The sequence below is a fragment of the Archocentrus centrarchus genome, chromosome 1, assembly GCF_007364275.1.
Source record: "Archocentrus centrarchus isolate MPI-CPG fArcCen1 chromosome 1, fArcCen1, whole genome shotgun sequence".
Lineage (NCBI taxonomy): Eukaryota > Metazoa > Chordata > Actinopteri > Cichliformes > Cichlidae > Archocentrus > Archocentrus centrarchus.
The window spans coordinates 9,306,622-9,330,377 of NC_044346.1; the positions used below are offsets into that span (position 1 = coordinate 9,306,622).

The 23,756-nt window shown below is 39.7% G+C and overlaps 2 protein-coding genes across 4 annotated transcripts; both read right to left on the minus strand.

Moving 5' to 3' along the window:
* Positions 1 to 1,401: 1,401 nt before the first annotated feature.
* Positions 1,402 to 13,750, minus strand: LOC115785430 (hsp90 co-chaperone Cdc37-like). 3 transcript variants are annotated; one of them, XM_030737060.1, is made up of 9 exons: positions 13,703 to 13,750; positions 13,027 to 13,098; positions 7,491 to 7,787; positions 7,303 to 7,408; positions 6,001 to 6,116; positions 5,793 to 5,915; positions 5,499 to 5,681; positions 2,345 to 2,416; positions 1,402 to 2,233 (listed from the first exon to the last, which is right to left on the minus strand). In XM_030737060.1, the coding sequence occupies exons 2-9, from the start codon at positions 13,063 to 13,065 to the stop codon at positions 2,105 to 2,107; spliced, it is 1,065 nt and encodes a 354-aa protein (XP_030592920.1). In that variant the 5' UTR covers positions 13,066 to 13,098; positions 13,703 to 13,750; the 3' UTR covers positions 1,402 to 2,104. The 3 variants fall into 3 exon arrangements, with proteins under 3 accessions (XP_030592920.1, XP_030592910.1, XP_030592929.1); XM_030737050.1 differs by lacking the exons at positions 13,027 to 13,098; positions 13,703 to 13,750 and adding an exon at positions 12,137 to 12,323; XM_030737069.1 differs by lacking the exons at positions 13,027 to 13,098; positions 13,703 to 13,750 and adding an exon at positions 12,088 to 12,222.
* Positions 13,751 to 14,089: 339 nt separating this feature from the next.
* LOC115779146 (hemicentin-1-like) lies at positions 14,090 to 20,830 on the minus strand. The gene is made up of 5 exons (XM_030727656.1): positions 20,672 to 20,830; positions 18,124 to 18,393; positions 17,658 to 17,987; positions 16,449 to 16,697; positions 14,090 to 16,328 (listed from the first exon to the last, which is right to left on the minus strand). Exons 1-5 carry the CDS (start codon positions 20,736 to 20,738, stop codon positions 16,141 to 16,143), a joined length of 1,104 nt encoding a protein of 367 aa, XP_030583516.1. The 5' UTR covers positions 20,739 to 20,830; the 3' UTR covers positions 14,090 to 16,140.
* Positions 20,831 to 23,756: the final 2,926 nt, after the last annotated feature.

Genomic DNA, 23,756 nt, shown 5'->3' on the forward strand with positions numbered 1-23,756 from the left:
ATCCTGTCAGTCATTTCCTGCTTCCTTCATCTGTTGTATATCATCAGATACTGCAAATACTTGGGGATCCTTCTGTACCGGTCACAATGATAGGTCTGAAGAGTTACCTTCCATTTACAATGTTTATTTAACATTTTAATGAGTGAAAGATCAATTCACTGATAAAGCAAATGGATCACTTTAATATATATCCATGTTGTGTTCAGCTTTGTGACTATGATTTAAAAACATTTCCAGTTTTAGTCCAAACTGTACTTAATACTAAAGTGCACAAAAATCAGCCTCATTTAAAGACTGTTATCAGAGAGTTACAAAAAACTGATGTTTCCACAGATTTTCAGGGACCCCTTCTGAATGATTTCAAACAGTAACAGGCGCATGTGTACCAATGACACACCATCACAAAAACAACTGTATATATATATGCTTCTTACTAATTGAATGAAAATGCCTACACTGGATGGCACCACAAGGTACTGACATTTCACAAACCCTTGCTCTGGAGGCAAAAAGCTGCCTCAGAAAGGGTAAAATACTGTGCCTTGTGTCTGACACTGTAAACCGGAACGCTCAAAGTAGTCAACAAGATTCAGCTACACCAACTTAACTTTTTTTTCCCATTTCTATTGTTTCAATGTGAGTGTATCTGAAGTCCCCCTGGGTGTGGTCAGGGATAACAGCAAGGCATCAAAGTGCCCTCTGTCATGCTAAGAAGGATATTACACATGCTATGATAGACTGTGTGAAGTATGGTTATGAAAAACAGGAGGAAGGGGAGTAAAAGTGAATTAGTTGTTGGATTCAGTTTTGCGGTGTGGATCAGGTAACAATGTCTTCATGCCTACAGAGTTCATGCTGTAATTATTCCATTATTTCGGGAAGAAGAAAGATGTTGTGTTTTATGATCATTTAACATGTTATCTTGTGACATCTGCCTTTCTTTTTTTCTTTTTTTTTTTTCAAGGTAACATAAGAAAACAATATTTTTTAAATTTATCTCAGGTTCTGCAGAGGAATCCTACATTAGGACATTAGGCTGTAACAAGTGGCACACAATGTTCGGGCTCTTTCTATCATTTCAGGGCCACTGCTTTCAGTCCAGAGATGCTTTACTGATATTGCAGCTTCTAAAAACAATGGTGCCAAAGCATTAAAATACAATTAAGTGAAGTATCACAACAGTAAAAAAGAAAATATAAAAAAATACAACAACTGAATGAAACTCCTTTCAGTTTAACTAATTGTGTGCCTCTACCAGTGGTTGTTTTCAGCTGTCTCTCTCCAAAAATGACTTTAGGTGGCGCTGTTCACCACAGTGGGACAACAGACACAGCCCGGCAGAAAAAAAAAAAACTGCTCTTCAAGCCTGAGACGGACTGTGCTTTTCAAAATGTACCGAAAGAGAAACGTGTTTTCTCAGCTGGTTGAGTTGCAGTCACTGCAGCGTGCAGAGAAACATGACCCACCCACAGTTTTAAAACTAAAAGGACATCCTGAGTAACTATAGGATTTCAAACTCGTAATGTCCTCCCAATATCCTAACACCTATTGTCCTCTGGGGTCAAAAAAGACCCCACTTGGTTTGACTCTTTTTTTGACCCTATATTACAACCGATGTTACTAAATTCAATAAAAATGCAAAATTCAATCAAATTGCTTCAAAATGATTCTAATCATAAAGCAGATAGTATTGAACAACCCCTCTTGTTTTCAGATCATTTGAGGAATGCAAGACATATTTTGACAGCAATAGATTTCAACTGGGGTCAAAAAAGACCCAAGGACATTGTGAGGGCTAACAGCGTATTCACAATTGTATAAAGATTCAAAAACAATTTGGGAAAATTAAGCAAACCCATGACGAGAGACGGCTTTTTAAAGGGATACATCTGCCATCACTGTCAGTAATATAAATAAAAACTGTTTCATACAAATACTCTGTACTTGCTTTATCTTCAAATATTTATTTCTAAGGAAAATACAACACACACACACACACACACACACACACACATTTTTTTTTTCAATATACCATTACAAAACACTTATATAGTAATGTACAGTGGGTAGTTCAATTAATGGTTAGATATATAATGGACTATTTTTAATCTTCTTCCCCATCCTCATCCTCATCCTCGTCCTCATCCTCAGCCTCGTCTTCATCGTCACCCCCTCCGGAATCAGGGACCCACAATCCAGAGTCAATACACCTCTTCAGGTGGTATTTTCCCTCCTATAGACAGAGAAACATGGTGACATCATTGTGAGGCAGTAAGAACAAACATACAGAAGCTTTTTGGTCAGGTTGCTTTTAATGATTGGAGAGGGAGAGACACACGCCCACCTCAGGGTCCAGCTTATTCATAGCTCTCTGCAGCATCTCAATGTTCTTCTCATCAAAGCTCCTCTGTAGTTCCTATGAGACAATCAGTTCATCACTTTTCTCCTTGATTGTAATAATAATTTTTAACTGAAAAAGAAAGGAACTTGGTGTAAACCTGGTAGTATTTACTTTGCACTGAGCGCTCACTTCTGACAGGTAGAGTTCAGTCTGCTGACCTTTACTCTACTGACTTCCCTGATTATCCAAATGGCAGTACAGTCTCTTTCACCAGCTACATAATTATCAAAGTAACACGTTTTTTTAGGTCATGAAATGAGAAGGACTTTTCTTCAGTTGTCTCCAGATCAGAAACAACTTCAGTAAAGTAAGCATGCATAAAGAATCGGCCTCGTGAGCAGTGGTGCAAAAAGGGGGTATGCACTATATGCAATGCATAGGGGCGCCGCACAAGAGGGGGGGGGGGGGCACCAAAACGATGTGGGAAAATATTTCTCTAGTTGCATTTTCTGTATTTAACAGCTGTGCATATGACATGATCAATAACAGAGGCGCAGCGCTGATTAGGCGCCCCTGCGCTCCTTCACCTCCCCTCCTCCTGTCCCGTTTAAAGACAGTCGGTAAGTTATGTCATAGAAGTCTTGTATTTTACAAGTCCATGAATAAGTGATCTGCACACATGAACACAGTAAATGTGGAGAGGATGCGGATGGTGCATTGTGTGTGTGTGTGTGTGTGTGTGTGTGTGTGTGTGTGTGTGTGTGTGTGTGTGTGTGTGTGTGTGTGTGTGTGTGTGTGCGTATGTTTATAATACCTTGTGGGGACAATTTTCCTGACATATACTATGTTGTGGGGACCAATTGCTCCTTGTGGGGACTGGAACCTTGTCCCCACAAGGGGAAACCCTGTTTTTGGGTCAGGAGTCAGAGTTATGGCTAAGGTATGAATTGAGTTTAGGTTAGGGTTAGGGTTAGGTATGTGATGGTTAGGGTTAGGAAAAGGGTAAAGGTAAGGTTTAGGCTGTAGAAATGAATGGAAGTCAATGGAAATTCCCCACAAAGATAGCAAAACACACTTGTGTGTGTGTGTGTGTGTGTGCGCACAGTGTTCTAGCTAGCAGTTGATTGCAAGGCACCGCGCCGGTCTGAGACGCCCTCGTGCCGGGCTGAGGATTTCACCGCTTCACTTTCGGAGCTCTGCTGGCACTGCATTTAGCAAACAGGAGCCCGCCCCGCGGACTCCGCACCGGCTAGATCGCTGCTTTGATCACTGCTTGCGCCTGTATTATTTCACTGCAATTTACAATCTACCACAGCAGGGAAAGTTCACAATGTGCACGTTTGATGTCCCTAAAGTCATGCGCGCACTTGATTTCGTGGCTACAGAAATCGAAATGACAACCAGCATGAATGAGGAGAAGTAAGAAGAAAAATGTGTCTGCATACACCTCAGAAAGTATATAGCTGCGCCCCTGCTTGTGAGGATGGGTGGAACAATATATCCAAGTGAAGGCTACTAACTTAAGGTCCTGCACAGAAATGTTATATAATGTGTTGCAAGTTCAAAAGAGAAATGTATTCAAATAACTTATCAAAGTCAGGATTAGTGCTGAAGTGTGGTTAAAAAAAAAGAAAAATCCTAAATAAGAGCCAAACTCTGCAGCAACAGGACTGCAATTATCTGTAAAAAACTGCAATTTTTTCTTCAGCTTATGACTACAGTAGGATTAATATGCAAAAACACAGTTAGAACCAGCAGTGTATGACTGTGAATCATTACATACTAAGAAGGTTTGAAGAATGTGTTTATTTTAAATAGAGCAGGTACATTCTCTGAATATATCTACATTTATTATCTCACGGTTAACTTATTACCATAGTCCCTGAATGACAGATTGGGCACTACTATTTTTTTTATTTTTTGGCCACAGGAGCTTTTCTTGACAGTGGAGAGAGACAACGTGGCATATGTACGTGGTCGCCGGCTTCACTACTAAGCCACCCAGGCACAACTATTTAAGTTGATTTAATTCTCGGTTATTTCCATGGAGCTACTGACTATACAGGAAGGAATTGCCACTCCTCTCCTGAATCACTGTGTCAGGCCACAATGGTGAGCAGGCTACAGTGGCTATAGCGCCCGTGGTCCCACTCAAATGGGCTTTAGCTCAGTGCAGAATTGTTCCTTAGACGTCTGATTTAGTTTTGGATCATCATCTCTATGTTGGAGGTACTTATTTTTTCTTTTCTTTTTAAGAAAAATTCATTTATTTGTGTAATTTTTCTTGAGTTTGAACAACCAATCTGCACTGTAAATCTGACACACTAATAATCCACGGCAGGGAAGAAAATAGAATAAAAAGTGGCTGGACTTTGAAAAGCCTGTTATTTCTGCCTCCACTGCTCAGCCACTCCCCACAGGCTAATTATAGCTTTGATGGGCTGATTTGCAGTCTCGACTTTTTTGAGGTTTTTAGCTGCAGTGTGTGACTATACTCTATAAATGCTAATGAAAGAAGACATAAATATTCATTAAAAAAACATATCTTGTTCTTAACAGCATTAAACTCTTTAAAAAATTACGCAATTTCTCATACTTTTTATATACTTAAAGGAAAAAAGTCTTTATTACTAATTTCCTATTTTTAATTTTTTGTTTAAATACAGTATATTGTCAAAATACACATCTTAATCTTTGAATTCAGGTGTTTTCAGTCCCATTGCCACAGATGTATAAAATCAAGCACCTAGCCATGCAGTCTACCTTTACAAAGTGTGATAGAATGGGTCGAGCGTGGTGCTGTAATAGGAGGCCACTGTTGCAACAAGTCAGTTTGTGAAAAAAATTTCCCCTCCTAGTTATTAAACCATTGACTTTAAGTGGTATTTTAGGAACTACGGCACCGAGGGCTGAGACACATAGTACAGTACTTAAACGTCACCAATACTCTGTTGACTCAACTGCAGAGCTCCAGACCATCAATCAACACTTCATCCTCTGTTCCAGCATGTTATCTTCTCTTTTGTCTCTGAGATTTTTAAGGCAAAAAAATGATACAAGCACTCACTGAAATGTGGAGCATGCATCATACTTATTAATGCCTGAAAAATTACTGTTCCAAAATTCTCTCAAGTGCATGTCTGCATGCATGGTTTACCTCTGGCAGCGATTCATAGACCTCTACTGGGTCTAAACCACCTGGGCCCAGTCTCTTCTGTCTCTCCTCCTCCTCCAGCTCTTTCATAGCAGTCTCCATGCGAGTCTGCGCACAGCTGCGGACCCGCTCCTTCAGCATCTCCAGCTCATGATCAAATGCATCTTGGTATGGCTTATCTACAGTCTGACATGGACACAAAGACAGACCAATGACCAAATTCCCTTGAACACACAGACAAAAAGAACTTGCTCCACAGTGACTGCACAGTAAAGCACGTTTTAGTCACGCACATACCTTGATCTTTGAGAAGAACTGTCTGAAGCAGCTTCTTGGGTCAACATTCAGCGTCCGAGCCAAATCCAAGATGAACTGCATGACAATGGCTTGGTGAGCCACCTGCTCCATGAGGGCATGTTTCTGCAGGTATATGGAGAATTTTGAAGGCTCCTACTGGCTGAATTTTACCCTCAACATGCACGCACATGCTTCCCACTGGACTCACCTCATCTATCTCATAGTCGATACAGATGACAACAAGGTGATTAGCAGTCTCTTCGCACACCAGATGCGGGTGGTCTGACAGATACTGCTGACTGTCATCCCAGCGCCGCAGCATACCTGGAAAACAGTCACACAGAGCATTATGCTGCATACAAGCAGATCTTAAGCAGACTTAAAGATCTTTTTAATGGTCTTTTTAAGATTGGCTAAAGTAAGAAAGACACCAATAAAAACCAGCAGGAATTATAATCTAAAATTATAGAGCAATCATTAATTTTTAAACACTATTACCTGGATAAGCATGAGAAAATGAATAACATTTTCTTTTGCTAAAAATCACAGAGAAGCATTTAATAAATCGCTTTCTACAGTAGGCTCTAAACAAATACTTAGATCCTCCTGAAACTGAATAAAATCTAAAGGATTTAAATGGGAATTATTGTGCTTATTTTTCCTCACTGCATTCTTGGACTGTATCCGAGTTGCTTTCCATGACTCTCAGTTCAGAATAATCATTATTACGTTACACTGACCCACTGTCTCACACAAACCATTATAGTTCTCTTTTCCCTCCTTTTGAGCCAACTTCCTTCTGATTAACAGCTCTCATAAACACAACAGGGAGTCAGCTTCTGTTCACAGCTTGATTGTGTTCTTGATGAACACTTAAGGATATCCCCTCTCATGGGGTGAGAGTGTAAAAGATGTTCAGAGCAGCCTAAACCCTAAGCTTTTTCTCACATATGTGTGTGTGTGTGTGTGTGTAAGATAAGAAAAGGGGAATTTGTACACACTGAATTTTGCTCTTCATCTATTTCGATGTGAAGCAACTTCTTTGCCACAAAGGTGATCCCTCCCCAGTTTGTTTTGTTCCGTAAGAACTCTGGCACACAAAAGTGTGAAGCCATCGAGTTACCGGCTAATGCGAGCGGGTGGGAGTCCATTCAGGATATGGGTGTTGTCTTGTTTATGTACCTCCAAGAATACAAGTAGGAATATCCACACCTTTATAAAAAATGTCCTTGATTGTGTTGTGGGAAATGTTGGCCCTAAGAGTCGACATCAACTAAAAGCTATTAGATCGTTCTTTTTGACCTTGTGTTTGTTTAGAGTCACCAAACTCTGTGAATGTGCAGTGCACTGTTTCTGAAACTCCTGGGACATCGAGGATAGATTTTTAATTAAGAATTAAGCTTGAATGACATTTTCCATGTGGGGGAGGAGAGAAGGAGAAGGGAAGCAGTGGGATGGGACAATGTGTGGAGACATGAAGGTAAACACAACAAACACACAGTTTGCTTACCAAAGTGTTTAATTTTTTTTACATATTTCTCCACAAAGGTCTTGTGGTTCTCCACCTCTTCCTCCCCAGTTTCCTCCTTTGATAAAGGCTTGATGTTAAGCACACTCTGCAAATTAAGATAAGAACAAAAGTGAATCAGGACACTAACAGGTCACTCTGAATCTCATGGCCTCGATGGCCTGCGTTACCTTGCTGAAACCATCCTTGCTGATAGTGTCTACATTCCAGGGCAGTTTCTTCTCTTCTTTTCTGTGTTCTTCGAGCAATTTTTCAAAAGACTTCTCATCCTCCTCCAGTTTTTTTATTTTGGCCTGGACTTTTTTCAGCTCGACCTCCCTTTCCTCATCCTCATCTCCTTCCTTCATTCTTTCTTCTAGGTATGCAAGTTGCTCACGGGCTTCCTGTAATAGACTCTTGCATTCTGCAAAGTTGTTTGCCAGGTCCTCCCCTCTCTGCTGAAACTCAGCCATTCTCTCCAGCCGGCTCTGTTGTGGAGGGCCAAAGTGGATGGGAGCAAAGAGACAAATATAAAATATACATGAGGCAGAGATAGTGGGAGTTGAAAGCCTAAGTGAATCATAAAAGAAGCAGGGACACCAAGAGAAGAGCTATAGGGGCATTGGGTGGGGAGAACATGCATAAGAAGTAGCCTGTTTAAATGTGTCAAATTTAAAGTGGGCTGCTTCTCTTATTCTCTGTCCTTTATACTGTTACAAAGGTGGATGCTGATATTCATCATGTTAAAATTTCAAATAATGAATGTATGTACCCCTGAGAACCAACACTGCTCTAAACACTACATTTCTGACAGTTTTTTAATACTCCTGGCTCTGCTTGATGTCAAAGACGTCAAGGATTAGGTCATCTCAGGCATGCAGGTCTGGCTGTGAGCACAGAAGAAAAGGAGTTTGTTTCGGACAGTTGAGCTTAAGATGGCATCAGAAGAAAAAAGTACAAAGACACTTTCAAACAAATGTTTGAAACAAATGTTTACCAGGAAAACAGTTTGCACATAAGACAGTTACTTACAACTGACTTTATAATGTGCATCAGGTACAGATTTTCTGCAGCTTTTATGAATTCAAAAACTACAGAAAAACAGTAACTGTTGCAGGAAAAAGATGTCAAACAGTGACAGATGGGTAGGCCCATTTTTTTTTTGAAGACTACTTTGGCTTTAGCTTTCAATAATTTTAAGTTACCTCGCAACATTTGCATTTCCTCTGACCCACAGAGTAAGGCCCAGCTGTGTTATAATACATTTATTATACTAGAGCACTTCTGATTGTGAGTATAATGAGAATTAATGTCCCCTGAGCTGTGGATGCTCTGCTGCAAGTTTGCACGACTACATTTAGAAAGAAGACCAAACGAGCATATTCATACGCTCGGTCACTGACCACTGCCGACAAAGAACATCAGTCTGCAGCTATCAGGGGTCATGGCTGTGCTTTGGATGTTATGGTTTTGGTTTTGACACTTTTCTTTTTTACGAAGGAGTATTAGGGCCACAGTGAGGAAAAAAAATTGTGCATTTTGAAAATAAAGTCAAAATTTCGAGAAAAAAGTCAAAATTCTATTTTGAGAATAAAGCCAAAAATTTGAGAAAAAAGTCAAAATGTGCAGATTTAAGTCGTTTCAAATCAAAGACCTGCCACGCCAGGTCTGCCAAAGCGATGCGGAGAAATTATTTCTGAAGTCGGCATTTTCTGTATTTGTGCATATGATATGATCAATAACAGGGGAACGGCGCTGATTAGGCGCCTCTGTGCTCTCTCACCTCCCCTCCTCCTGGTAGCTGAAGATGGAGAGGCAAAAAAGAAAGCTCTCAGGAGCACAAAACAGAAAACGAAAGAGGGAGAAGGATAAAAACGTTGTTGGGATGACAAAAAAAAAGTTTTTCAAAGTGGTTTAAGGACAGTAAGTTATGTCAGTGTAGAAGCTTGATGAAAATGAAAATGGATGGAAAATAAAAGCCTGTAATAGATGTCTTGACCACGAATAAGTGGGATCTGCAAACATGAACACAGTAAACCTTAAAAGGGTGCGTTTTGTGTGTGTATGTGTGCGTGTGTGTGTGTGTGTTTATGTGCGTGTCCGCATACACCTCAGAAAGTATAGCTGCGCCCCTGGGGGTGACAATGCTCACTCTCCATTCATTTCCTCTGGAACTTGTGGAATGAGGCCACAATCGCTTCGCACAAGTACCAGAGGAAATGAATGGAGAGGGAGCGACGTCCCTCACCAAATATTTTCAAGCTTATTCATATTGTACAAACTCCGTTTTTGCCTTATGTGCTGTATATCAATGTATGTTTGCACGTTTTACTAAATCGCTGCATGTATTTCCCCATTTTCTTTGTGAAATATATATATATATATATATATATATATATATATATATATATATATATATATATATATATATATATATATATATATATATATATATTAAGATTAAGATTAAGATAGTGTTTATTTGTCACATGCACAGTTATACACAGTACAATGCACAGTGAAATGTATTTTGTACCTGCAACCATATATACACACACAAATAAATAAGAAGAATAAAAATAAAAATAAGTAATTCACACTATACACTATACTCTATATACTATACACACTTTTACATGGAATAATAGTCCATATATATAATATATATATATATATATATATATATATATATATATATATATATATATTATATATATATATATATATATATAAAGAGGGCTGAATCATTGGACATACATAGTAACAGCTGGATATATTCATAGAACTATGGTCTGCAGTCCTGTCTGTGCTATTTTTAAAAACAGTGTTTCTGTATTGTGAAAATTGAACACTGTTCTACAAGGCAAGATTAATGGGTTAGCGAGTTATGCTGAGCCTAAATCTAGAGTTTTCAGTGTTAAGGTGGATCTCTTTAACCAAGTTACTATATCACTATGGTAACATTTGTAACAGAATGTATTATATGTAAAAATCTGTTGAACCGTGAACAAGGTAGTACTGTAGCTGAAACTTTACAGATGAGTTTTGGTCAGTGTTTTGTTTTTTTTTTTTGCAGAGCAGCAGTCAGAAATAAACAGCAGAGTGCACGCACTGCTAAAACACCCGATCTGTTGCGTTGTGCAATAATCTTTTTTTAGATTCGCGTCTCTGACGTGTTCCCTCATGACTGAATTAGGTAGCACGTGATTCAGTTTGTACAGAAGAATGACATCACTTCTCAATTTTATGTGAGCAACAACATGTGGAAAAAAAAAAAAAACCCACAACCATGAGATCTCAGAACCTGGTTCCCAGCACACCCCTTTGAGTCTGAGCAAACTCTTGCCTTGACCTTTGGGGAGCTTTATTGATACGATATAAGCACACAGATGAGTTTATCTTCCTTACAAGCACACGGGTGGTCAAATGTATACAATCACACAGTCCAAATAATCTAACCTGAACATTTTCCTCCACACATGTATCAGTTTCAAACATTCCAGTGATGTTCACTGGACTTCCCCCTCATCCTTTAAGGTTTTTAATGTTTGAACCCCCTATCAAGTAAAAAAAAAAAAAAAAAAAAAAAACAAGTAAGACGATAGACAAGGGAAACCAGGGAAATACTGGTTACTCAGTCAACAACTAGGTAACAAGATAAGCTCCTTAGACCCAGAGCCAACAGACACAGTTTGACCACACGTTCATCTTACGCACACTAACTCTTTTTTTTTTTAAAGTGATTCACCTTCTAACCAGTGTCATTTTATTTCATTTTATTCTGAAAGGCCTGGCATATATTTTAAAGTTAAAATAAAAATCAGAAGATTGAAACTATTGTCAAATATATTAAAAGATATTACATTACTTTAGCATACAATATATAATTAAGAAGAGGATTATGGTTAACCAATAACCTTTTTCAGTAACAGCTGATGGTGAAAGTAAAGTTGATAAAGGCATCAAAATAAAGGTAACTCAAAGTCAAATGATTAAATTTGACAGTCTTCAGCTGCGGATGGGGGCAGGTATGTGATGAAGACTGAGATGCATTAGAAAGCTCCAGAAAAGCTCATCAAGAAGAGTGAAGGAGGCGGCTGATCTTTATACTCTACCTCACAGTCAGAGTCACATCTACTCTGCACCTCTTTGTTTCCTGTGTGCTGACATTTACACCAGCACAGTCATATCAGTGACACTCTAAAATTAAAGCCATTCTAACTTAACCCTTCCTGGAAATGAAAAAAAAAAAGTAAAAGCAAAAACAGGTGGGTTTTCCACTTCCTGTTAACTGACATCGCAATAACCCATACACGTTTGGCTTTGGCAACATTTTAGCCCTCTTTCTCTTTCTTTCTCATTTTGGCATCATCTGCCTACTTGTTTAGCATGTTATAATTTCCATTCTAAAATTACCTGACATTACTCAACAGTAAAGTATATGGAAATGCCCCCCAAATTACAAGTTTATCTCACACACACACAGTTTTGCTTTTGGTTTCTGTGCTCATCCTGTGCCCTGTGGAGGGGGCAAACCCCAGTGTTGGGCAACACTGAGGCTTATAATAAATCCCAACCTGCATTCTGTGCATGTCACTAAATACATTTGACTAAACAGCCAATTCTTGTTTGTTTGTTTGTTAATCATTCAGTTTGCTTATGTGAGCCTTTCTAGGCCGGACTCGCAGTGGCGTATTTTATACGGTGTTACTCATACAGTTCAAACTGTGTCTGCTCCCTCTGACTTTCGGTTTGCTACTAGAAGTCACTTCTACCGGTAAGACTAACCAGGTGTAGCACTCCAAACTTCACGGCTAGCACTAGTTTCACTGCTGACCCGGTGTCTCATTCTGAACAAGCTCGGAGTGTCCACGAACGGGCAGGTGACATCTTCATCGTCCGACACATAGATGTGGTCCCAGGCGCTGTAGTCGATACCCGACCCGCCGCTCATTTCCCCCCGACTTCTTTGCGTCCAGTTACAGTAGCGGTGCACCGACAAAAGGACCAGAGAGGCGAGCAAACGGGACGAAAACGGACAGGAGGCAATCCTCTTAGGAAGCCCGCAGCCAATGGCAACACCGCGCCGTAAAGCCAATCAGCGCGGAAGCTTCAGCCTATCCCAGGGTTAACACAGAGAGGCAGTCATTCACATTTCCACCATCAGCCGTCAGCCTAACGTGCATTTATGTAGACTGTGAAAGTGGTATTACTGCAAAGTGGAAGTGTTCAGGAACCACAGCAACTCTGCTACAAAGTGTCTGACAATGTAAAATTACAGACCGGGGTCATTAAGTATGGAGGTGCATAGTGTGTAAAAGTTGCAACACTCTGCTGACACAATAACCAAGCTTCCTCTGGCATTAACGTCAATACAAAAACTGTGCACCAGGAGCTTCATGGCGCGGGTTTCCATGACTGAGAAGCTCCTGTAGGTGTAATGTAGGGGGACCAGTTCTTTTCTTCATATTGTGTATGTCTTGTTTAAACATTCTGGAACATTATCTGAAATGACAGACATCCTTCAAAATGTTCCCTGTTAGCTGGGTATCCATTGTTATGTGTTTTGAACTTATAAAAGGTTTTCCAAAGAAATTATATCAAGGAAATGAAACATAATGTTTGAGCATATTTTGACACGTACAATTGTGCAATTCAGCACGAACTCTGATAGGTATGAAAACACAGGAGGACAGATGTTTCCTCTGGAAGTGTTTGTATACTCACACATTTTCCAGTGGCAGCTTGAAAAAAGCAAGCCGTCATCTAGGTTCATTCTTCAGATTCTTGTACACATGACTGCGGGAGATTACAACATAAAGGAAAGGCCTGCTTTAATTGCAGTCTCACAGGAAAAGAACACATTTCTTCCAGTAAGAAAATAGGTTTATGTTTACTGGCATCTTAAAGACCTGAAATCCCAAGATACAAAATACATTTTTGGACTACTTCCATTTGTCAGCAGCTCATCAGCGTAATTATTTTATCATTTTCAGAAGATTCGAGACTTCCAAATCAAAATTTGTTTTGATGAGAACAGCTGCTTTTATCATTTATTCATTATATGGTGGATATTTATAAACATGAAGAACATTGTTTCACTGAGATAAAAAAAGGTTACATGTGCTACTGTTTACCCATTTATCCTTTATCTTAACAGCATGTTCAATCAGGGCTGCGGGTGGCTGTTGGATCCAATCTCAGCTATCATGGGACGAGGGGCAGGATACACCCTGCACAAGTTGCCAGTTTATCACAGGGCTAAAAGCGTAAACTAGGAAAGCTCTTTACAGAGCAGCAAAACTACTAAGGCTCACATGGTGAACTGATTGTAACAATAACAAACACAAGGGAGGCTGTAAAACCAGAGTTAATGATGTTTAACAAGAGATCTATGACATACATCAACAGCGGCTCTTCTTTCATCAGTGAATGGATGAACTGGGCCTCATTCTCGGCTCTTTTCCCTCACCTTCCTCACTGCACACTTCCTCCTGTGAGGGGAACTGTGGAAGGAAGCACATTTGCTCACTCATCCTACGCGCAACTTCTGCAGCAGAGTTTCCCCTCAAATCCACAGATATCAAGAAGAGAAGAGTTTGGGAGTTAATCTGGTGGTAAATAATCTCATAAACAGGAAATTTGTAATTACCAGTTCCAGTTTAGTTGTAACTTTGGGGGGTTTTTGGTGCTCGGGGTTTTCATGGTAAAACCTTCAGAGCAAGTCAGGCAGACTCTGATATACACAAAGAGGCAAGTTGAGAGTTTTCCACTGGATAAATAGAATCAGTGAGAGATCAGGAGACATCTTTTTTATTAATAAAAAACGGTTATAATTTATTTCTATTTTTAGAATAAACAATTTCCAGCACAGTGCATTAGTACAGTGTTGCTTCATAGAGTTCCTCTTTTTCACTAAGACTCAGCTAAAACCACAAAATAACAGTACTCCACTATTCATACTATGTACACCACAAATACATGGACATGGCAACAGTTGCAAGGCGACAAGTTGTGTGTTAGAATCACAGATGACATAAAAGATGGGTGTGGCCACAGGGTCAGAAAAGGGATGCCCATAGATGGTGTCAAACCCGAGGCTTCAAAACCTCAGCCCACAGCCCAGTGGGTGGTGTCACACAGGCCACTTCTCTTATATGCTCTTATACACAGTGTTTCACTGGGAACTCTAACTTCAGAGTATTAAAAGTGAATTTCAGTATACTTCAGCCTTGTGTATTTCCCACCAGGAGTTAGCATGGCTCTAATCTGGCACTGTCCACGTCTCTGAGAAATGGGGAATCTGAGGCAGCCTGCTGGCAGACAGTAACCACCATGTTTTTCCACACATTTCCCCCGTGAAAATCTTCTTTAGGCTTTAGTATCCAAACTGCACATGTCTAAATAAAGATATAAAATCATTTGCACTATTTACACCAACAAGACCATTAAACAGCATTTTCACCTACACGGCAGTTATACTCAATGTACAACCCTTTACATGTGTGTGGATTTGATGACATGAATTTATTTTCATATTTTCCAAAGCAAATTAAAAAAAAAATGTCTTTTTTGTATTTGAAAATGTTTCAACTTGATATTCCTCCCATCGCTGGAAAGGTCAGAAAAACGTTAAACTGATAGAGACGTTTTAGTTGTTGGTGTACTGTGAGTCTTGAGTTTGTACCTTTACAGTCATTAAATATTGAAAATGAACAACTTAATATAAAACCAAAAAAAAGTAAGCTTATACTACTTAGAGAACGCAGTTTTCTCAGTCAACCGTGTAAATCGAGGGTGGTCTGGAAACAGGCTGCTCTCTTGCAAGCTGTGAAACCAAAGCGGCGGCAGAAATGCAGACAAAGCCACTAAGCTGCTGGTTTGACAACAGTGTTAAAGTCAAGGCTGTACAACAGTTTAAGGAAATAGCTGGTGACATTCAGTATTTGTGTTATTCAGTCTGCATCCGCTCAAGGCCGCATTATCGACCAGGCAAAGCAGAAAACACCCAAAGGGCCCAGTGTGGTCAGCATGGTAATTTGATAACTTGCAAGTGTGTTTGAAGCAGGCCTTTAGGTAGTTTCTGACGTATCATCCTGTTTTGAGAACTCATCTATTACTTTTTTTTTTGGTAAAATGATTTATTAAAATCCTCTAATAAATTTCACATTCCTGAGTAAATAGTTTCAGCTTGGATAATGCTTATCAAGAACTACAGTTGCTGGTTGTTTCAGCCACTTGATATTTGCAGCCAGCTGTGAAACTTCCTGTCTTTACTGGGAATGTAGGAGATGAGGGTGCGTGTGTCCACGCACAGACTTAGATGTGTTTGCCAAGTTTCCTAGAGGAGTTGGCCTTTTAATTCCACACACGTTTAAATCCACACAGTTGGTGACATCTTTTAATAATCTGAGCACTAGAGGAGGCCGAGCTCTGGAGAGGCCAATCTGTGACTGATAGTGTTTCGATGTGCTTTTACTGCATTGACAGTGCAGTAAAAGCAGTACAATCCAAGGCCTCTGACTTAAGTCAGCATATTTACAGGAAGTGATTGTAAAGGTTCATGATTGTTTGACAGGAACTTGGAAAGCAGAAGTTTGATAAAAGAGGACGGAGCTTTTTCCATTCAGTATTCAGGTTGCAGGTCACTTCAGTTAAACTCGTTGCTTCCTTGCATCATTTTTGTTGTATTACACCATCAGATGTCATCAGTAGAGGAAGGTAAGCATTGCCTGAATCAAACCAGGGATGATGTCAAATTTGGCGAGCTCCCTCCAAGAATTAGACGGCACCTAACGTCAAAGCAAGAGCTCCAGACTGTCCACATGTCACGTCCACAGTTCACGGGTTGTCACAGTTTTGCTGTACAAGAGGCAAGGCAATGTGCCTAGCCGGGAAACGGAAAACATCCTTTAGGTTGTAGCTTCCCTTTCGGTGTTGTTTATAGTAATGAAAATACAGCACAAAAGCGATGATAACCAGAAGAGCTACAGAGCTACATGCTATTATTATCCACATGAAGGGGTTGGCTGCAGAGTTGGGAGAGGGGGGTTGGTAAAGAAGACAGAAAACAGAATATTTTACATTAGTCAAACAGAAAAAACCCAAACACTAGTTGAACTGAAACTGAATGTGAAAAAAACCCTCACCTTTTATATCCACATTAAACACCATGGTGACATTCCCTGCTTCGTTGCTCACAGTGCAGATATACTGTCCGTTATCCTCAAAGCCTGCAGTATCGATAGTGAGGACGCTGTCACTGTGGGAAGAAAAGCGGTCTGATGGCAGTGTCCAGGTGTAGGTGGGCTTGGGGTTTCCCACAGGGGAGCAGTTCAGGTGTAGAGGGTCTCCTTCTGTGATTGTGATACTAACTGGATTTGGCATCTCATCTATATCTGTGTGATGATTGAAGGAGAAACAGAAGGCAACATTTTTGAAAAAATGGGAATAGATGAGTTTGCACCACACATGGACCCATTTTCAGCATCAAACACATTATTTATTTAATCAGTGTTGAACTCTATCTTTCCCTCTGTGATGACTGGAAGAGTGAAAAATAGAATCCAATATTTCAGCAAAATGGAAACAATCTGGAAATGAGCTCACATTACTTACTAACGTAATATACAGTAGAAAGTGGAAAGTACCAAATAACATGTCACCATAACTCTGTCCACAGTACAGGCCACAGTTCTTCATTTTCACTTTGTGCTGCTACACTCTGTTAGATTTCAGAGGCTCATATTTTACCAGTTTATCTACTTCTGTTCTAGTCACGTTGCAGGTTAATCCTCTCCACACTGAACATCTGACATAAAGTTTACACGTAGTGTGACATTCAGAGGTCAGTCTCAAGGTTCAGAGATATGTTCAGTTAGATAATTATTCTACCATATATCACTGTGAAAGGTGACAGATTGTAATGAATACTTCTGGAGTGGGTTTAAAACTTTAAAAAACAGTTTTTACAGTACATTGCTTCCACATTTTAATCAATAATAACTGACATTTTGTCATTTAGGATTTAAATACAATAACTATTATCACTTTTTCACGTTCCACACATTAGTTAGAATTCTATTCTGGGTCTCCACAAACTCCTGAGGGAAATATTTGATGTTTTAGCAGCTAAAAGCTCCTCTATGTTCACCAGCATGTGTCAGTCAGCGGTTTGGTGATAATGATTTTTAGAGCCTGTTCATTAAGACTGATGAGAGCTGCGAGGAAGACTCAAAAGAGTAAAAGGACAGAAAACCAAACCAGTGACATCAAACATGCTAAAAATGTCAAACTTTGAGGAACAGATAAAAGAGCTTCTTTCATTACAGCAAAATGACCAAAGATGCAAAACTCACAGTAAACTGAGGCAGTGAGAGTTTGTGATCTCGCCACTGGAGGGGGCTGTGGTCCATCTGGTCCCAGCTCCAGCTTGGCTTCACACCGGTACAGGGCTCCATCATCATCTTTACTGGCGGTGATGTTCAGAGTGAAGATCTTGTTCACTGCTTTCTTCTCTTCACTGTTGGACTGTAGGTGACCCAGTGCTTTAGAGCCTCTGTAGAAGGTCACAGTGAGGTTCTGAACAGGAGCTACGTCCTGTACGCTGCACTGCAGTCTGTACTGCTGATGCTCAAACATGGGCCCAGTGTGGTTTACAAAGCTGATGGAGACACTTTTTGGAGGCTCTGAGAAGACAGAGAAAGAGACAAAAATGTAAAGAACAACAGCTGAGAGCATGAATCCACGCAAAGAGGTTGAATTCTGAATATAAATGATGAAAAATCAGTAGCAAGCAGCATGTTCAAAAATAAGTATACTTACGGTAGGTAGTTATATCCAGCTTGCTGATACACTGATCACCATCATCAAGGCTATAAAAGCACTGGATATCCATGTCCCATTCAGTCAGTTTTTTAATGGTCCATAACAGTGTGGTTCCATTTTTTATGACTTCTCCCCAAGCTTTTTCCAAGTCAAAAATATTTCCATGGCAGTCCCTCTGACACACAACACATGTAGCATTGGCTGGGTCACCGTGCTTCACTACCAGCCTGGATGGAGTGAATACAGGATATTCTGTACAGTTAAGATCTGTAAGAAACACAGTAAATATTTATAGATTAGCAGAAGAATCTACAATCAAACATCACTGTATATTCTGTATCTTACAATAGTGTAGTTTATACTGTATCTATATATTTAATGTATTTATATAGCATTCACTCATTAATTGCTGCATCAATTTCTCCTGTCATTTTTTGTTTGTTTGTCCTTAAGCAGGTATTTAACAAAATGTTTTTATTAGGGGTGGGACTCGATTAAAAAAATTAATCGAATTAATTACAAGCTTTGTAATTAATCGAAATTAATCGCATTTTAATCGCATTTCAATATTTGACATGAGAAATATTAATTTAAGTTTAGTTGATGAATGAATCAATATACATAAGCTTAAACTTCAAAATTTTGTTTATTTTCCCCCCAGTCTACTACACAGACCAATGAAGGGTGGAAGTGCTCCTGTGATAAGCAAACACCTGAAATTAAAGTTAAGCATCATAACTGGATAGTTTTATTCAACATTAATGTCTCACTTGTTATAGTTGGAAATTAATCATTCTCTCAGCTGTATTCCTTGATGTTGAAATGTGTTATGCTTGTTTTAACAGCTTATTTTGAATTAAAGACTTAAAATTAAACCACAAAAAGGAGAAAAAGTTCGTTCTCCGTTTAACAGCTGCTTTTACACAGCTGTGCTTCGCACTCACGGTTGCTAGGCGACATGAGCTACGCAGAGGTGAGGCTGATATGAAGGCTAGCTGCTCACTTCGCCTTTGTGGTGTTCGTGGGCTGCGAAAGACGTGGGCCGGGTCCTTCGCAGGATGCGGCCCCTATTTTGGACATTGTGCGTCGATATAATCTGTATGCCGGGAACTCGCGCACTGAGAAACGTTCCACGGTGCAAAGTGCGATTAAAATGCGTTAAATTTTTTAACGCGTTAATTTCCCCGTAATTAATTAATCGAAATTAACGCGTTAAAGTCCCAGCCCTAGTTTTTATTTAACATTATATGGTTCTGATGTTCTCTCTGTATATATTTGTTTATTTAAAATAAGCCACACAATTAATCAGCAAGGGTATACAAGTAGATTACGTTTTTTAATGTGTTCAACCTTTCACCTGATATCAGAGCATGGTGCACCAGGTTCACAATAATAATTTAGTGGTAAGAAAGGAGACACATGTAGCATATTAAAAGTACAGCATTTAACTGTAGCTTATACTGTGGACTACATGCCACTAGAAGTCTACAGATCATACTACAGTGCACATAATGATGACATAACACGTGTAGCAAACAATCCATTAAAAATATATAAATGCACATATACAGCCATGTGACAAATTAAAGGAAAAACTCGAACAGTTACAGTGAGGGGACGTTGTGGCTCTTTTACACTGTGATGCGGGTATTTTGCGTGAGGCACAGTCTGAGTCACCATAAATCAGTCTAAAGGTGTTCTGAGTGATCACTTTATCCTGTTAGGAACATTCCTGACAGGAGTGGGCTCTTCTAGGATGACAGCACCCTCATCTAGATGAGTTACGAGTCACTGAATCGTTTAATGACTATTAAAAAACATGTGAATGTTATGTTACAGCTTTCACAGTCTATGAAAAGACGCAGTCTCAAATTTTGATCTAACTTTCAAGCACACATAAACTGTGCAGGTTACAGACTGCTGCATTTGATTTGAATGAAAATTTCCGAAGTCCCCTGCTAAGAAAATACATTCATCATAAATGGAAACTTGGCCTGACATGTTTGTGGGAACGCTGCTGTCGGTTTACACGCACAGGTTCGCCACAGCCCGCATTTCCTCGTGTTTGATGTGGCAAAGTTTCACTCCAGACGCCTTTCCCGACACGATCACAAAGGGGAATTGCGTCTCCTCCCGGGATCGAACAGGGCAGCTGTAAATCACTGATTTATATCAGTGGAGCCTGGTTTCTCAGCCATCACCAAAAGTCCCAATAAAGGAAACTCTTCAGGAAGAATGATTTTCCATCTTTTTTTGGAGAACCAATTCCAAGACGCTCTAAAGCTGTTCTGGTGTCACTTTATGTTGAGTCCCTTCAATTTGTCGTTTACTTTTCAGTCGTTTACTCTGATAAATCGATATATAATGAAATAATTAAATCTCTGAGACTTACAATAAACGCATCAAGCAAAAGATGAGCACTAAGTTGTGTGAAAGCGACACTTGCTGCAACTTTTTTTAAATTTAATTTAATTTTTTTTTTATCAGTTCTACAAAGAAACTTAAGCGGAAAATCTGAGAGCGCGGCAGATAACGGGACACTTACCATTGCCGGACACGAAGGCGATCGTCAAATAAATGAAGGATAACAGGAAAGGATAACAGGAAATCATTATGTCCAGATGTCTGTTAATAAAACTCTCCGAGTCAAAACGCTGTTGGCCAGACGATGTCTCGAATGAACTGAAAGAAAAAAAAGGTTGAATGTTTATGAAGGTCCAGTCCCTTTATAAGCAGAGCTGTGGGCGGGCACAGCCAATATCATCTCCTCTTTAGGCAACGGTAGCCGAAATCGAAACTATCTCGGAAACGTTGTGGGGGGTTTTTGGGGGGGAATATCCAAAGAATCAAGAATAGGGCATGAACTCCTGACCTGTAAAACGAGCCTCACAGCAGATGAGTACAATGATCCACGCAGCCATTCACGTATATAAAAACTCGTATTTAGTCGAAATAATGTGCCACAAACTCAAAGGCATGTTTTTCTTAAAGGCCTTACAGCTACACTACCCTGTGATGTGGATGAAATATTAGAAATATTTAAGTAAACCACAACACTTGCACTTAGGCACTTTCTGCTAGTCTGCACACACAAACGCTGAGGTCTGGTTATTTTTTAGTGGAGCACTTGTGGTCCTCATGATTTCCCTTATCTCTTTCCTGTGAACCCTTCCTCTGTTTTGAACCAAGACAAAGTCAGAACCTCTAAAGCACACTAAATCACTTCTGTCCTGTTCATATCCCTTTAATTCTTTCCCACTCCAGAAATCTTCTACAGCCTTGTTCAGTCACTCTTCAGTTATTTTTAGTCTGTTTATTTCGGCTCCCTCTCATTCCAGCTTATAGCCGGCACAGGCAGACTACACATCAGAAACAGAGATATTTTAATGGCATTTGGAGCCACAGCAACACAACCACACGGCTAGAATAGAAAGAACACTTCCATCTGAGGCTCATCTATGGTACACTGCAGGTCAGTCATCTGAATCAGGCACACCAGTTTCATAAACCTAAAAACATATTACTCTGAAGTTTAAATCACCTCATACAAATTGATTCACCATATAGAATAGGTAAAATCTATTCATTTATTTATGCTCTAATTTAGTTTTCATTTTTGAGACAGACACAATAATGTGGCTTGTGGGCCAACCACTGACATTACAGGGACAGTCATTTAGAAATGTTTTAAAGTCATACTGTTTATTGTTTAGTATGAGCTATAATTTGTTATTCAAACCTCACATGAGTTGGAGAGGAAGCATCCAGATCCTTTAAGTAAAAGTACTTTAAATCAACTGCAGCTAATATTAATATTTATGATGATTTATTAAACTTGCAGTTTTCTATACGATTGGCTTCTGATTTATATAATTCAGTGGTTTCTGAAATGAATGAGAAATTCTCTCTATATAAATAAAAGAAAAATCAGTAAATCTACACACTTGTGAAACTGGAAGAAAGGTCTGTTGATCATCTGATAAGTTGACCAATCGTTTCACTTTGACTCTTTGGTGGTTTCATGAAAAGAAAAACACATTTCACATGTCTTCATATTTTTTTATGCACAATATAAGATTTTAATTTGTAAAATAATTAAAACTGGTGGATAATTATGGAAACACAATCTTTTCTGTAATGGAGTAGAGGTCAAAAGTTTCATAGAAAGTAAAGTACAAGTTCCTCATTTGTGTACTGCTATAGTAAAAGCTACTCCAGTGCTGCCTCACAGTGTGGCTGAGATCACAGTTTGCCTGCTGAGCAAAGTTCGACTGCTTGCATGTGAAGGTGCTCCTTGTTGCGGGATGGACAGACTGCTGGAGGCCAAACAATCGCCCAGCACACTGGAACTGGGCACATCATAGATCTGCAGCAAAACTTAATTTCAAGTCTAACTCAGCTCTGTGGGTTGGTAGTCTTCTTAGGCAGTAGTTACCCTTATTGATATTTTTATAAGGACACAATAGCCATCCATTTTATTCTGCTTATGCAATTCAGGGTGTCAGGAGCCTATCCTGTATCACTGCAGCTAGTGGGTTCTATCTTTTTGCATAACCAAACCTGGTAAAACCATAACTTGGTGAATAGTGGATATTCTGATAATGATGTGGCATTAAGTTAACTTCGAAACAGACACAACAAGTGGGCTTTATTTCCTCTAAAAGGATCAAAACAGTTTTTTTTTAAAGGAAAAGAAAAGAAAAGAAAAGAAAAGAAAAGAAAAGAAAAGAAAAATGTTTAAGAGTGGGCAAAAACTGCCTCAATATTAAGGAAAAAATAAGTTCTAATAGTTGCAAGTAGAAAACCACCACACTGGAAATAGAGTTCACAAAAATGTATTTTCTTTCAAAGATACTACTGGGCTGGAGTACAATTCTGGCCTGAAGTCCAGGGCCCAAGGGCACCACAATCCAGATATTAACAGGAAAGGTGGTCATTCAAAGGAATAAGCAGTCAGTCCCATATTGGACTTGCTGAGAGAGCATTCACCCACTTTAATAGGTCTTGTGGAAGTGGGGATTGAGTTTCCACTAGAGATCCTGGGACTGCAACTCTCGATCTCTTCCTCTCCAGGTCCTGGGTGTTTTCATCAGGCCGGCCACCTCCTAATTACACAGTGGACTTCTCCTCCTTAGACCTCCTTAGCACACAGGCTCTTATTGGCAGTTCCCAGTTCAGTCCTTTGTTAAAAACTCCAAATATTCCCTGATTAAAAATGGATCCACCTTCCAAAAAAACTGGATTAAAAAGAAACCCCGAAACAACAGAACCAGCCAGGCAGGGTCGAAGATCCTCATTTAAAAGGTGTGCTTTTCACCAACTAAGGTCCGCAGTTCAAAGCAGCTGCTCCTGTGCTCTACAGCTCCTTTGCTTCCTGTCTCACCATCCCCCAATTTTCCTCCTTTTACTCACCTTTTGTTGCATCACTTGAACAGTCAACCCTGGGTTTCCCAACATAGCTAAAAATAAAAGGTGTTGGCAGCGTTCATTATGACCAGTCTCCACCACAGACAGAAGGGCCTCAGATACACACTAATCTATTCCAGGATCATGAGTTCAGACCAGAGGAGACCCAGATCCAGTTCAGACTCCAGTCATTTCCCAGCTCATCCCGGTCCCGATCCGTTCAT

What these genes read in the sequence shown, in the direction of transcription:
- LOC115779146 (XM_030727656.1), bottom strand. Translation starts at nt 20,738, where the DNA reads ATGATTTCCTGTTATCCTTTCCTGTTATCCTTCATTTATTTGACGATC. An exon ending in TCTCACTGCCTCAGTTTACT is followed by an intron (nt 16,698 to 17,657) that starts GTGAGTTTTGCA and finishes ATCATCACACAG; the next exon opens with ATATAGATGAGATGCCAAAT. An exon ending in GTTTAATGTGGATATAAAAG is followed by an intron (nt 16,329 to 16,448) that starts GTGAGGGTTTTT and finishes CCAACTCTGCAG; the next exon opens with CCAACCCCTTCATGTGGATA.
- LOC115785430 (XM_030737050.1), bottom strand. Translation starts at nt 12,253, where the DNA reads ATGAGCGGCGGGTCGGGTATCGACTACAGCGCCTGGGACCACATCTAT. An exon ending in GCAAGGATGGTTTCAGCAAG is followed by an intron (nt 7,409 to 7,490) that starts GTAACGCAGGCC and finishes CTTAATTTGCAG; the next exon opens with AGTGTGCTTAACATCAAGCC. An exon ending in TCGACTATGAGATAGATGAG is followed by an intron (nt 5,916 to 6,000) that starts GTGAGTCCAGTG and finishes ATATACCTGCAG; the next exon opens with AAACATGCCCTCATGGAGCA.